The sequence below is a fragment of the Sycon ciliatum genome, chromosome 1 (genome assembly GCF_964019385.1).
Source record: "Sycon ciliatum chromosome 1, ocSycCili1.1, whole genome shotgun sequence".
Classification (NCBI taxonomy): Eukaryota; Metazoa; Porifera; class Calcarea; order Leucosolenida; family Sycettidae; genus Sycon; species Sycon ciliatum.
In genome coordinates, this window is record NC_088643.1 from 65,797,586 (window position 1) to 65,811,915 (window position 14,330).

A 14,330-nucleotide genomic window follows, 5' to 3' on the forward strand; every position below is an offset into this window, starting at 1 on the left:
GGTCAAAATGTTCCTGCATACATATTTCACTCCTTTTAGGCCTATGCCTATGGCTGTATTGACTGCTTATATTTGACTCCTTTTTAAAGGGGAACTCCACGAAAAAATGAAAATTTGATAGCCTGTAGAGTTTCGGGCGCTGAGTCGAATGGTCTTGGTCCGACGCCTCTACGACGAAGCGTTCTTGAGATATTTCAATTATTTTAGACACGCCCCTATACCAATGTATGTGTGACGTCATTGTGGCAAAGTGCGAAACTAGCAGGGTTTGGGATCGCACTTTCTTTTTGTCATGTGCAACTTCCCTTCCTGCTTAGGGCGCGTTCAGACTGGCGTGAATAGCCGCCGGAAAGCTGCAGCGTAATCCCGGGAATCGCAATCACACTGCACGTGTATCCCGCTGGAATGGCCAGTACATGTGAAGCTTCGACATTTGAAAAATTTGAGTTGACTCAGTTTGAGTTGGATATCAAAATAAACTAATTCAGTCTGTTGAGATACTGGATCATTGTGCTTTTGCTTGTGCTTGTCGACGGAAAGAATACTATGTCCGGAGTGTTTGGTGCTTGCGTGGCATTCATCCGTTTCGCGATCAGAGTATGCTTCTCGTTCGCAGTAACGTTTTGCCTGCACTGGCTGCAGAGCGGCCCGCAAAAATCACCACGTACAGCTCCATGAACTCCCTCTCCATTGCTGAATCGAACAAAGATTTCGGCATGATGGGAGAAGTTGGCAGTCTAGAAGTCAAAACTCAAAACTCAAAAGCATGCAGTCAGACTGCAAGAGTAGAGGCTGAAATAAAACGAAAAGACGGAACATGTGCTGCAAGGATATCAAAAGCGCTCCGCGTTCCGCCGGAATCTGCATTCCACTGGCCTGCAGAGTGGTGGGAAACCTTTTCCGTGTTTACGCTGGCGGGAACGTCACGTGAGCGATTCACCTTGACAACTTTCACATTCCGCTTGTTTTTTACGCCAGTCTGAACGCGCCCTTAGGAAAGTTTGCCATTTCACCTGAACTACCGTGATGCCGAATTGTTGTGTGGTCGGTTGTTCCAGTAGAGCAAATCATCCTCCTGGGGTTAGTTTTCACAGATTTCCCAAGCATGACGACCTGGCAAAGCGCTGGGATGTTGCTATACGTCGGGAGAACTTGCCAGCGGATTTTCGCAGCACTAGCTACGTTTGTTCCCTGCATTTCTGCAAAGAGGATTTCGCGATACAGAGGGACTTGAGAGCCGAGTTGATGAATACTCCGTCCAGGAAGACACTCACCCATGGAGCAGTGCCCTCAGTTTTTCCGGACCGTGAGCCTCCAGCGAAGCGGAAATTCAACAAACTGCAACTGAGTAAGCAGGAGGTACGTGCCATGCAACTTTTGAAATTTTCTGGGTCTGATGTTGGATGTAGTCCTCATGCTGCGACTCTACTGTTTGTTCGTTCTCATCAATGTTGCCTGCATATCCTCAGATTGCATTGCCATCAACTCCAACAGTTATTGCAGCTGAGGTCGATGAACCTGAGGTCGAGGTTGATGAGCCATGTACATGTACTCCCACTAACGTTGGTACGCAAACTGTAAACCCTTCGTTCTCATCAACTGCAACACAAACACACGACCCCCCGAGCAAGTACGAAGGGTACAGAAATGTTTGCTTGCGATGCGCAGGCAGCATGCACAAGGAAATGTCTGACCAATCCTGCCAAACTGAACCAGAGTAAGTTGATTGTGTGCATATATCTCTGTCTATAGCGGTTACTGTTTTAGGCGTGGTTGCATGAATATCGTACCACTCAGTACAGTTGCTAGAATCTGAATAGCGATAATAGTCCCAACGTAATTGAGAACAACTATCAGGGTAGGAAAACTGTCGTCCTTAGTGTACTTTCTATTTCCTGTGCACACTCCCATGCTGCAGACACGTGGACAGGCTTGAAGCTCTATCACCGGCTACGAAAGCACAGAAAGATACCCAGTGCAATCAAGAGTGCATAAGAGTGTTTATGGACTCTTGGTGCAATGTGTCACTCCACACAATGTGACTAGAATGTCTCTGTACTAAGTAAAATGAAATGTTAGTCAGATCAAGACTGAGTGATAGACCCCAGCGGCCAGACTATACTAGTGTGTAGCTGAGACAGTGCCATCCCCTGGATTATCCTGTCCCCGGGGAAAATTGCAATTCCGCGGCCGCGTTATTTTCCGCGTTTTTTGCGATTTTTTAAAAGACCGCGTTTTCCGCGATTTTCCCGCGTTTTTTGAACTTTTTTGTTGCACTACACGTACACACAGTGCACTGTTCGGTCAGCAACGTCTCATCGTGGCGGCTTTTTACTCAAATATGACGAGTGCTTACACCAGAGACTTGTAACTGATTGATTTCACTACATACTCACTGAAAATTGCCGCACATCAATATTATTCACCGCATATTTACCGCATATTTACCGCAAATTCACCGCAAATTATGCCATATTATGCCGCGTTTTTCCCCGCGTTTTTTGCGATTTTTTTCCGCAATTTTCCCCGGGGACAGATTATCAAAATGCCAAATGGGTGCCTTATCATTTTTCTGTTGTTTTTACACTTCTTCGTGCTTTGTAAATAAGTTTTCACTCCTGTTGTGGGAGATATCGTTGACCGTTTTTAGGGATTGAACACATGCTTTGGTTAGTCGTGTCAAATCTAATACTAGTACTGTAAATATACAAAATTTCGGCGCTGCAAAATTTCGGCAGTTCACGATTTTTGACATTTCGGCGGCGATTTATTTTCGGCGTGGGGTAGATATAGAGGGCATATATAGTGCGACAGATGCTGTGAAAAATTTCATCGGCGTTTTAATTTAGGCGTTTTGGGTCGGTGCCGAATATAGCCGAAATTAAATAGCTGCCGAAAATTATTTGTATATTTACATTATTGCATGTCACGTGAGGGTTGCCTGTACTACAGCCAATGAGCGCTCTTGCTCAGCGGTCTGTATTTCTCGGTATTGCCCGGCAAGTTATTGCCCGCTCAGTTACATGTACGCGCATGCGGACTGTCATTCTTGTACTTTGTGGTTCGTGATCAGATCAAGTGTCTACTGTTCGGAGTTTCAAATTTGAAACACAAAACAGCAACTTGATCTGACTACAAACTACAAAGCACGAGAATGACAGACCAAACACTCGCATGTAACTGAGCGGACAATAACTTACTTGTTCCAGCCACCTGAACCAGCCGCCTCAGAAGGTGAATGCAACCTTGACATCGATATCGATGCGTTGATGAGCAGCCGACGAACTAGACGAACTGAATGCGTTCGAGACGAAGTTGTGGAGCCCATCCCACTTTCAGTTCCGGTTCCTACACGCAGTGCTCAATCACAACAACACCATCGATATCGTAAAGAAATAGAGAATTTCAAAACCACAAACGACGTTTACCACTGAACAAGTGTGTCGGGAGACTGAGAAAGTCGGAAAGGCTTCTCTCCATTTTCTGGAAAGTTTGGGTCAAGCATGCAATAAATGATTTACTGCGCCTCGTACGCACTCGTACACGGGCAATACCGGCTTGATACATGACCTCACGGCTGGCGCCGTTCGGTCATGTATCAGCCGGTATTGCCCTTGTACTCGTTTGTACTCGTGCAGTAAATCATACGTATTGACTTCGTACTTGGTCAGTATAGGAAATAAAAACCTCGAAGACCTCGGCTTCGTCTCGGTCTTCTTATTTCCTATCGACCTCGAACTCAGTCATATTAGATACTTAGGGTGGGTTCTTATGTGTAGGGCCCTGGCGGCCGTGCCGGAGAGGCATGCGCAAGGGGTTAAGGTTCACCAGTTTTAGACACTGTATTCGACTTGAAAAGAAATTGTACGAAAGGCCTTATTATCGAAACTAATCATGGCTTCGTGTGCTGGTTTGCTTCCCTCCAACCAAGAATCTATTCACCAGTTTTACCAAGAGTACATAACCCGGGGGGGGTTATGTACTCTTGGTTTTACGTACCGGAATGCGTAAACATTGCATGCACCCGTGACCGACGATGATTGCTACAAGGCATTCAGTTACAGTATAGCACATCAGGCCTAATATACATTCATTTATCACTTCTCAATCTGCCAAAGAGACTGGTTGGGAGATAGAGAAAGAATAGATACGGACTGAATGGCCGTGTTGAAGTTGACAAACAATTGGACAAGCTCTCTAACATAGTATTGATTATACTGATGCTCAGATAGGATTGTTTGCAAGACAGCCAGCCGAGAGCAAAATATTCACTGACATCCTCTACCAATGTCAATAGGAAGAAGACAGAGCGAACAGAAGCTCAATCGGAGAACACATACATGTACATGTAGATCCAATGTACCTGACATGGAGAAAACAGAGAAGTCAACAATCATACTCTATTGTACACACTTCTCGGCAGTGTAAATATATTCTTTTCACGTGAAATAGGACCGGGTACAACGAACAGCGGGGTTCTCAACATGGGGGGGGGGGGGGGGTGACATGCAGGACACATGACCAGCAGAAAAGTAATCTACATGTGAGTTACAGTGTGTGCCCAGCGTACCATGAATGTCATGATGTATCAATATGGTATGGAAACGTGAACCCTAATGCGATGTTCGCGCGCACAATAACATAATAGAAATTGGTCAGATGCCTAAGAGATCTGACAAAGCAGCTATGCGATAATGTTGACGGGAAAGAGAGGTACGTCACCCGGATCTAGCAGCAGCAGCAGCAGTAGCAGTAACACTATCCAGTGTAGCGTGAACTCGTAGAGTATCATGTGATCATGTGCATTTCACGACAAGCTTCGGCGCGGCGTCTGACCCAGGGTACAGTTCTACTTCCGCTTCGTCTTCGTTGCCCATGCTGGCGAGCGCGGCAATGAGCTCGTAGTTGATGACCGGGCCATCCTCCTCGAACGAGGTCCATCCGATGGGCGGTGATGACGGTGGTGAAATCAGCATGAGCCGGTGTGGCTTGGGTGGTTCCAAATACTGTCCATATGTCTGTGTTGACCCAAGTCATGATGGGAGAGAGAGGGAGAGAGAGAGAGAGAGAGAGAGAGAGAGAGAGAGAGAGATGCAGATGGAGATTCGGATTCAGTCAGTTGCATACGCCTGAATATTTCAAATGCCAGGGGTGATAACAGCAAAGATGAGTGATCGCCCTCTAAGGTCAAAGCAAGTAAGGGTTGGTTCACATATCGCCGGTACGCGCCGGGAGTCACCGGCGCTGGGCTTCTTGCAACCTCTCCCGGCGCATTGCGATTGTGTGAACCAGTGCAGTCGTAACAAAATCATACAGTAAAATATCGCAAGGGACCGCCGGCAAAGTTGGACAGTGCCCAACTCTTGTGATCTGCCCCGGCGCCGATCCCGTACAATTTTGACCAAAAGTGGTTTGTGAACCGTTTGCGCCAGTGATCGCCGGCTGCCGGGAGCCAGACTTTGTCAAAATGTTAAACCAATACTTGTCCTAAATTTTCCTAAATTGAAGCTAGAGAGGAGGTCCGTTCGCCATTCTTGTAGTCGCTTCAAGGTGGCAAATAAGTCAGCATACCAGCCCGTCCTTCTCGGATGATCTGCTTGACCATTGTGCAACTTATGAGACAAATACAATTGAAACAAATAAAAAGATATGATGGATACATTGGCAAGTTCTTGTGACTTCACCGACGTTTGCAAGCATAATTTCGACAAAATCGCTTACTAGACTGAAATAAAATGTGTAGAAGTATTTTCATGATCTCCAGTAAAAGGTAGCACCGAGTGGCCATCACCGAAAGACCTTGAACTATTGAAGAAACAAAGAATTCAAGCTTCCATTTGCAAACCTGTCGTAGCATTTGGGCACATTCTGTGCTACTTTGTAGTAGATTTGGTACTCGAACCGTATACTGTAAGACATGTATATATAACGAGGAAGCAAATCTAACGTTTTAACGGACGACATTTCTTCGTTATAATAAGATCCGTTGAGGCCGTACTGCTTCATATATGCTGTGTGTGGATATGGCAGAATACTGCAAGATCGTTAACATATCTTCTCGTTAACCTATGAATTTTGGACAATCGTTAAATTTGCGACTCGTTATAATAACATGTCTTACAGTACGCAACAGATCGGGAGCTGGCTCACCGCCGATGTCTTGCGGCGCCGATTTTGCTTATGTGAACCAACCCTAAATGTTATGTGAGGATGCCCCATATCGTACACCATGTTATGACCATCTGACACACTCACAGAACACACGAGTATCTTACAAGTATATATTACAGACAAACTACCGAAGCAAGCACTGAACATGTAGTGGTGTCGAGAAAGAACGGAAAGAGCGATGTCATGGCAGCATGATGTATGGGTGCAGGGTACATCCATAGTCCATTTACGATGTGAGGTACCAGACACAGTGGCGCATGCCTGCAGGATAGTGCAGCATTGAGCGCGGAGCTCAGATAAATCCTGCGCCGGTTTCTGTGTAATGATTCTCTTTCGGGTATTGCAATTACAAGTAGTGTTTTTATGTCAGAACACAGGAGAATTTCTACAGTGAGGGAAAAATAAAAGTGTTACCTTAGTCTCTCTCTCTCTCTCTCTCTCTCTACTGCGATACTCAGCAAGTATAATTATACACAATACAAGGCATCAACTTACAGAAGACCGTTGCGGCTCCTCCACTATCTCAACAATGTCATCATCATTCTCATCATCCATCATGGCCTCTATCGTTGCCTTCTCGGCCTTGATGGGATGAACAGTTGTGATCTGAAGAAGAAAAATGCAAACACACGGCGGCATCATCAAGACCAGCATTCTCAGGGATGTTTCTGAGCAACGCAGGCGTATGACACTACGGCAGGGTTCTAGCCAGGTCAAAATAGTAGGGAGGTGGGCATGGGAAACAGTTACCCTATATCCCATTTTTCCACTTTCCAATATTGTCTTGCCACGCCAAATGCAACGTATGGGACAAATCCCTGACTTCACCCCAGACAAATGTGCCTTTATGAACCATCTATGCATGAAAAAACACGAAAAGCGGAAAATGAGTAGGGGGCGGCAATTTTTCATAGGGGGCGCTGCGCCCCCCCCCCCCCCCACCCCCTTTGGCTAGAACCCTGTACGGTCGTAGGAGCAAGGTCGTCCTATATCTACAGCTATGGTGAAGTACTTGCATGAGGTATGTGTGTGAGTAGCAACAGCAAAAGCAAAAGCAAGTTACATGCCGGCTATGCACTCATTCCCACCAAAGGAAACGAGTTTGTCTACAGGGCGGGTCAAGAACCGCCTTTCAGCTTCCGTGGGACACCACCACCACATGATCGGGTGTTAAAATAAGCCGACCATAAATGTTGCTACAAAACAGGCCGATGCGGTAGCAAGTCGGCTACCCAGGCTTCGCTAGTCTGAACACGTTGATCAACCGAACCACTGACCCTAGGGGAAATTGTACGACGTCAGCTCATTAGGATTCATCATTTGCATGCTTCAGAATGACCAGTATCATTCCAGTGTAATCACAGTCAGACCTCGCTTATCCGGATCCCTCGCCATCCGGAAGAAAATCGTTGGTTACCGATTTACAGCGTATGCCATGCATACATACAGTATGTGTGTTCGATTATCCGGTTCCCTCGACTATCCGGATATTTTTGCCGAAAACGGATGTGGGCGGTTTTAAAGTGAGGTCTGACTGTACTTGTGCATGGAGCACAGCACACAGTTTGGTACTGTGATGAAGATAGCAGCGATGCCGGTATACGAGGATCAGAAACTACGGTAAGCAGCAGAGGACTACGGTGGAACAAGGATTTGTTTTCTAGGTATCAAAATTAGTGGAGAGACCCCTTTACACTTTCATACAAGACAAGCATGAGCATGAGCTAAACGGCGACTAGTTACCTGAGTTTGAACATTCACAAGAGTACTGTAGAAACTAGAGAGCCTGATTGACATGCGTGCATGTTGTTTTATCTGCCGGTTTCTCCGAGCGGAGTTTTCATTTTGCGCTCGTTTCACCGTGGACTGTGAAGCACCTCTCTATTCTCTTATCCAAACAGGTAATGGACTGATGTCAAGGTGTTTGCGAACAACAGACTTGTGACTGAAGTTACACATGATGGCGCAGAGCCTAGCTCAGCTTATGGTTCAGGAGAGGCAGTTATGCGGCTCCTGTCGGAGCACCAACAACAGCTCATTACTAGCACATCAACGTCACTCACCCCTTGCGGTCGAAGAGGACTCCAGTATGTCGGCGTGAGCATTCCAGGAGACTGCAGTAACGGAACCAACACAAGGTGAAACACGAAAAGAACACTGAGACAGTGTAGATAAAGTGCCATCATGGCACCTAGTGTTAAAACAACCGTCGACTCTTGGCATAACGAACCATTGTGCAGGAGAATTATCGTAGTTCTTTCTAGCCGGAAGTTGGTTATAACGAAATGCACTCACACTGTACAAGCAGCAAGTCATGACTGGCATGTGACGCATGACTGCATGAGTGCACTTGGTTTGCATGCGGTCCTTCAAGACGTGGTTCGTTATAAACGAAAAAATGGTCCGCTTCAAAGAGTCCATTTTGGATGGGTTCAAACCGGGACATGAACGCTGGGTCGCTATATCACGAAATCCGCTACATGCGAGTTCGTTTTAAGTGGATTCGACTGTACACTGTTATTTTCAAGCACAGTTATGAGGTTGTAGTAGTGCATGCAAGCCTGGTGTATGGCCCTTGCTCTTTGCCACATGCATATGAGCAGTGCATGTATTGAGAACGCTGTTGTCATCGTACAGGCACATGTTATCTTATCCAGTACGGTCCCTCCATGCATGTAGACATGTACAATACTGCTCAATGAAATCCAGTCGAGCCTTCTCAAGTACGCGCCGGGGGCGTTGCGCAGCCCTAGACCTGCGAACACTGGGCTGTGAAATGGTGCGAGGTGCAAGCTTGAGTGACACCGCGACTGGATTCCATTGAGCAGCACTGTGCATGCACGCGCGTGTGCGTGTGAGCGTTTCTGCTCGTTTTGGCTTTAGGTGAACTCCCCCAGGACCAGGTCTGCGAGTCAAAAGTGGATTATGCTTGGAGGGAGAACAACCCGTGCTAGGCAGCTTCGCAAGTGAAAACACGAGAAAGCTGATCGTGCACCACTTTAGTCTGAACAGAGTGCGGGTGCACAAGTTTAGTTAGGACCAGCACCCCACATTGACAAGAAGGTGTGTTGTCCTTTCCATGCGAATTTGTGATTCAAGCCAACAGCATGCATGAGAAGGGTCGGGTCGTTGTCAACTGTGCACAGGTGACAGGTGCCCACTGCCCAGTCTGTGGTCAACGTTTCTAAACCACTGCATGGGTAGTACCAGCATGAACCTCGCATTGTGTTTCTGCTCATTTACTTGTTCATGAACTGAGGGCCTCAGTTCACAGACCTGCGGGCCTGAGGGAGGCCCGCGGGTCTGTGAGTGACTCTCAGTGGATTTTGCTCGAAGTGAGAGAGTACTGTAACCTGTGCTAGAAAGATTCGCAAGCGACAATACGACGAATACAATACACACGTTGTCAAATTGAGTCACAACATGAGTCGGGATGCACAAGCTCACGGCCAACACCGCACAAGTAGGCAACCACACTGTCCACACAGCAAGTTTGACCTCCAAAACAAACCAACGTCGATTAGAAAATCTCACTTACCATCGCCATGGCTGTTGACAATATCAACCCTGATACAGAGATAACGAGATAGCCAAGTTCCTCACTGAGAAATGGTAGAGAGGAACCAATGTGTTCCACACAATGATCTTCACACACGCGATTATAAAACAGAGACACGGCTTGCAGAGAGATGACTTGGCCGGCAAGAAAATCTGCTCTGACAATATTGACACGAAAAGAATTTGATGGCCTGCGTTCAACTATCAAGAGTGACTGATGAAAATGAAAGCCGCCAGGCCCAGGAAGTCGTGAAAACACCGCGATCCTGTGCCTGTGGTTTTCCAGCACAGATCCACAAAGCTGCGCTTCCTCACGATCACAGTTCGTGGCTTCACTGGCATGCACCCTGCAAGAGTGTACAGTGCAGTGCAGTGGGGAAGTACCCTTACGTCATGATGTACAGCACTTCCATCACAAAAATGTTGCTGACACGGTCGGAGCAGCTATACATGTACATCAGGGAGTTTGAGTACGACTCCCTGATGTACATGTACCGCGGTACATGTGAAATTATAGCAATAAAAACTGCTTTATGGCAGTTTTCTAAAAAAAGTTATTGTGTTCTAGTCCATGGACCCCGTCTAAAAAGTAAGAAATTTACGAAATGTGATAGCTGAAAATTAAAATTTCACACAAAACCTCACAATAATCACAACACTTGAAATACTGCTTTCAACACTAAACTTGTACTGCACCAACATGCATGCATAGGAAAGAGGATCACGAGGGGAAAAGGTCTTCTACATGTAGCTTTTCATTGTGTGTGATTATTGTGAGGTTTTGTGTGAAATTTTAATTTTCAGCTATCACATTTCGTAAATTTCTTACTTTTTAGACGGGGTCCATGGACTAGAACACAATAACTTTTTTTAGAAAACTGCCATAAAGCAGTTTTTATTGCTATAATTTCTTTTGTTTTTTTCTGTCACCAATCAATGGAATGCCCTATATCAATATGTAAATGATGGCCTTCACATCATATCAATACCGTATTATACGCATTGATGTGCAAGCATTTTCTTGCAGAAAATGGCACTAGCATAATGCATGTTCTTCTGCGGGGAAACATGTGAGTAGTGGTGGTGATACTTTTTTATACGGAGGTCATTCTGTGCACGTTGCTGTTGCAGAATGTCATGACTCTGTCATAAAATTGTCTTGCCTTTCAGATATTTCAGATTTCCCCACCCTCGATCAGATTTATTTGAGAAATGTAGCCAGGTGCGTGTCGCAGATGTTTTTGTTGATTCAGTGTTTATAATGGTTTATAATCATGGGTTATCGTGATAAGGTCATCCGGCATCATATTGCATTGAAATCGTTATCCTGTTGATGTCGATACAACTTTTGGAAGTAGTTCAATGACTTCAAACTATTAGTCCACGATTTTCTAAAACAACACAGAAAAGGAGGAACAATAAACATGTAATAAAATGTAAACAAACACATTGCTGAGTCCGACACCTCGTTCCAACAACTACACTGATCCTGAGGATAAAAGGGGCAAGGCTATGGTTGGAGGTACTGAGAGATAAACAATGCACTCCATGATAATAACATCTTTTAATACACATATATCGGTGAGTCTGAATGATATCCAGTCGAACCTCTTTAGGACGAACACCAAGGGACCGATGGTATTTATTCTGTGAGTTTGTCTTAACCTATTTAATAACCAGTGAGTACAATTATTTCTCCAATAGACATACGAATAGATTTTTTCTACAGCGAAAGATTCTAAGCCACGCCGACTCATTCGCCTCGTATGAAACAAATGAGTCACTAGAGGTTCTGCAAAAAGAAAATGCGTATAAACTTTCGCTCTACATTTTGAAGTGCGAAAATTCGCACAAACTTTCGCAACTTTGGACGCGAAAGTTACTTGCAGGGAACGCGAAATGAACTGTCTTAGGAAATTTCGTGAGATCGGGTCCTGGCTAGTGCTGACCCGAATTTGCTAGCAATTCTTCTAGCAAAATATCGAAGAATTTTGAAAGGGAATTTGCTGGCAAAATGGAGCAAAATATCGGTGTGTTGGCTGGGAATTGGGAGATTTTACACATATACGGTGCACATGACTCATTTCGGCACAATTTTACCAACACGTGACTCACTTTTTCTCATTTTTGCCAACACGTAACCCACTTTCGGTCAGTTTTCTCACACGTGACACAAATTTTGGAGCAAAAAGGGAGCAAAATATCGAGTGGCCTAGCAAAATGAAAGCAAAATTTCGACGATGCACGAGCAAAATTATGCCGCAAAATATCGAGATTCAGCTGGCAAATTCGGGTCAGCACTAGTCCTGGCGTACGTGCACTTGGCCCGCGCAAACTACGAAAATATGCAGAACGCAAAGTTCGTACACACTTTCACAAGGACTGTCGCGAAACTTCGTTCGAATTTTCGTTTTGCAGAACATCTCTAAGAGGTGAATAGCAATTTCTGGACATGAAAATAAAATAGAGCCCCACTGGCTGTGTGTTTCACATTTTTCATATCTTTTTGTATCTATTGTATGGTCTAATCCTTCATCTTTCCAAATATGTGACAATTGCTCATGCTGTGATCCCAGAGACTTTATAGCAGGACGTTTTCGACAGGCCAATTTTTCGGCCTAAATTTCAGTGTATGGAATTCTGGACATGAAAGTAAAATAGCGTCAATAGGCATCCTATACTGCACCATTTTGGTTATTTTTTCTATTGGTGGACTGCAGTTGGCCTCTTCACACTTCCAGCCAACAGGCCCAAGACTATACAGCGTCTGAAGTGGAGTGCACATGGGGAAGCCAACGATTCGTCCATTACTTCTTATTTTACTCAAAATTCTCATGCGACATAGTACAACAAAACCCGTTGAAATGCCGCACAAGCAAAGGCTATCAACAAGGCACCGACACGAGGAGAAACTACAACAGCCCAGCTGCAGCTGTCAACTACGGCAAGAAAAAACTTCATCAACCTGACTGACTTGACTCTACACGCGACGAAAAATTATTTTACTCGAAATGTCCAGAAATGTACAATGTCCAGAAATAGCAATTCACCTCGTACTGAACCTTTCTTTAGCAACATGACGGCAACTGAGACAGCAACAGAGAAAGTATGATACATGTACTGCACATTCTTGCAGGTACTACAAACAGATTGCAGATCGTATTTCTTGCTTTGGCGGCACGAAACTTTATTTGGGGCAGTGCAATCTCGCCAGTACTCACAAATCAAACAGCCCAGACTCGAGTAAACAAATCCAATAATACAAGTACGAGATTTTCACGAGACTAGACTGCACCCATTGGCTTGTTTCGTATGAAGCAAACAAGTTACTGAACATCTCCACAATGGACATTTTTCCTGATATGCGAATTTATTTGGCAAACTCGGTCAATGAGTCCTTGAACCTTTCCCTCCAGATTGGGAACTGCCAACGATAGTATGCCACTGACCAGTGCCTTACTTGTAACGTACCAATGTGCAATGAACATGAGTATTTCGACAACACATCTAACATAAGCCTTGCCGTCAAGAAGGTGAACTCGCGTTCTTCGCACACTGTAGACAAGGACAAAGAGATAAAAATGGATCTAAACCCGAGTAAAATCAGCACACGTTTCCGTAAATGAAAGGGTGAGCATAAGCAAATGAATCGAAGGAAACCGGTTAACTCAGAGATCACCTGTCATCTAGTATTCCGTAAAAGGAGGCCTCGGCAGCGGAAAAGCTGAATTTGGAAAAGAGATCCTGTCAGCTTTTCCATTATTTATTGCATTCCGCCCAAAATAGGCACACTTTTCGTAAATGAAAGAGTCAACACAAGCAAATGAATCAAAGGAAACTGGTCAACTCACCTGTCATTGAGTAATATTCCACGAAAGGAGGTCTCAGCAGCGCCGAAACGAAATAAGCCAGGCCAGGAGACGAAATATCCGAAACAGCTCATACAAGAAGCAGTTCCAAAGGAGGAAGTTCCTCGCGCATGCACATCCGAACACGGACTGCATGCACTGCATGCAACACAATGTCTGCCGTGCACGTGCACAGCACGCGGCTACCACCCGTTGGTACAGTGTAGATCCGAGCACCTTACGTAGAGACTTACGTAGCCTAAGTGAAATACCGAGCACCTTACGTAGAAACTTACGTAGCATAGCGATGTCGTTTTTTCTGCCATGTGAACACAATAATAGAAAAGCTGACAGGATCGCTTTTCTAAATACAGCATATACATAATACAGGGAGTCGTCAAGTATTTGACGACTCCCGGAGCCACAGTACGAGCACTGCACAATAAATTGGTTATCCAACCACGCCTGCCCTCCCCTCCGGCATTGTCTCATTACATTCTCAGTCTCCAGGAGTCGTCATTCGACTCATTTTTAAAAATTAATATGCTGCTGCCTGGTTGACAGTGCCTCTTTGACACTCATTTTGGGCCTCTGGGGCCATGTACATTGTATACATTCTGTAGCCCTGCCATGGGTGTGATAGTGCCTGCAGCGGCGATGCATGTGCATGGGCGTTATTGCCAGGAAGGGGACAGAGAAGCGGTGCAGGACAACCTTTTTCTCCACACAGGCTGGACACACCCAGAGGGAACA

General features: G+C 45.3%; 1 protein-coding gene across 1 annotated transcript; it reads right to left on the reverse strand.

The window, feature by feature from the left end:
* Nucleotides 1-4,099: 4,099 nt before the first annotated feature.
* LOC135807068 (calcipressin-3-like) lies at nucleotides 4,100-9,989 on the reverse strand. Its single transcript, XM_065321150.1, has 4 exons — nucleotides 9,710-9,989; nucleotides 8,235-8,285; nucleotides 6,667-6,777; nucleotides 4,100-5,018 (listed from the first exon to the last, which is right to left on the reverse strand). Exons 1-4 carry the CDS (start codon nucleotides 9,716-9,718, stop codon nucleotides 4,797-4,799), a joined length of 393 nt encoding a protein of 130 aa, XP_065177222.1. The 5' UTR covers nucleotides 9,719-9,989; the 3' UTR covers nucleotides 4,100-4,796.
* Between the last annotated feature and the right edge of the window lie 4,341 nt (nucleotides 9,990-14,330).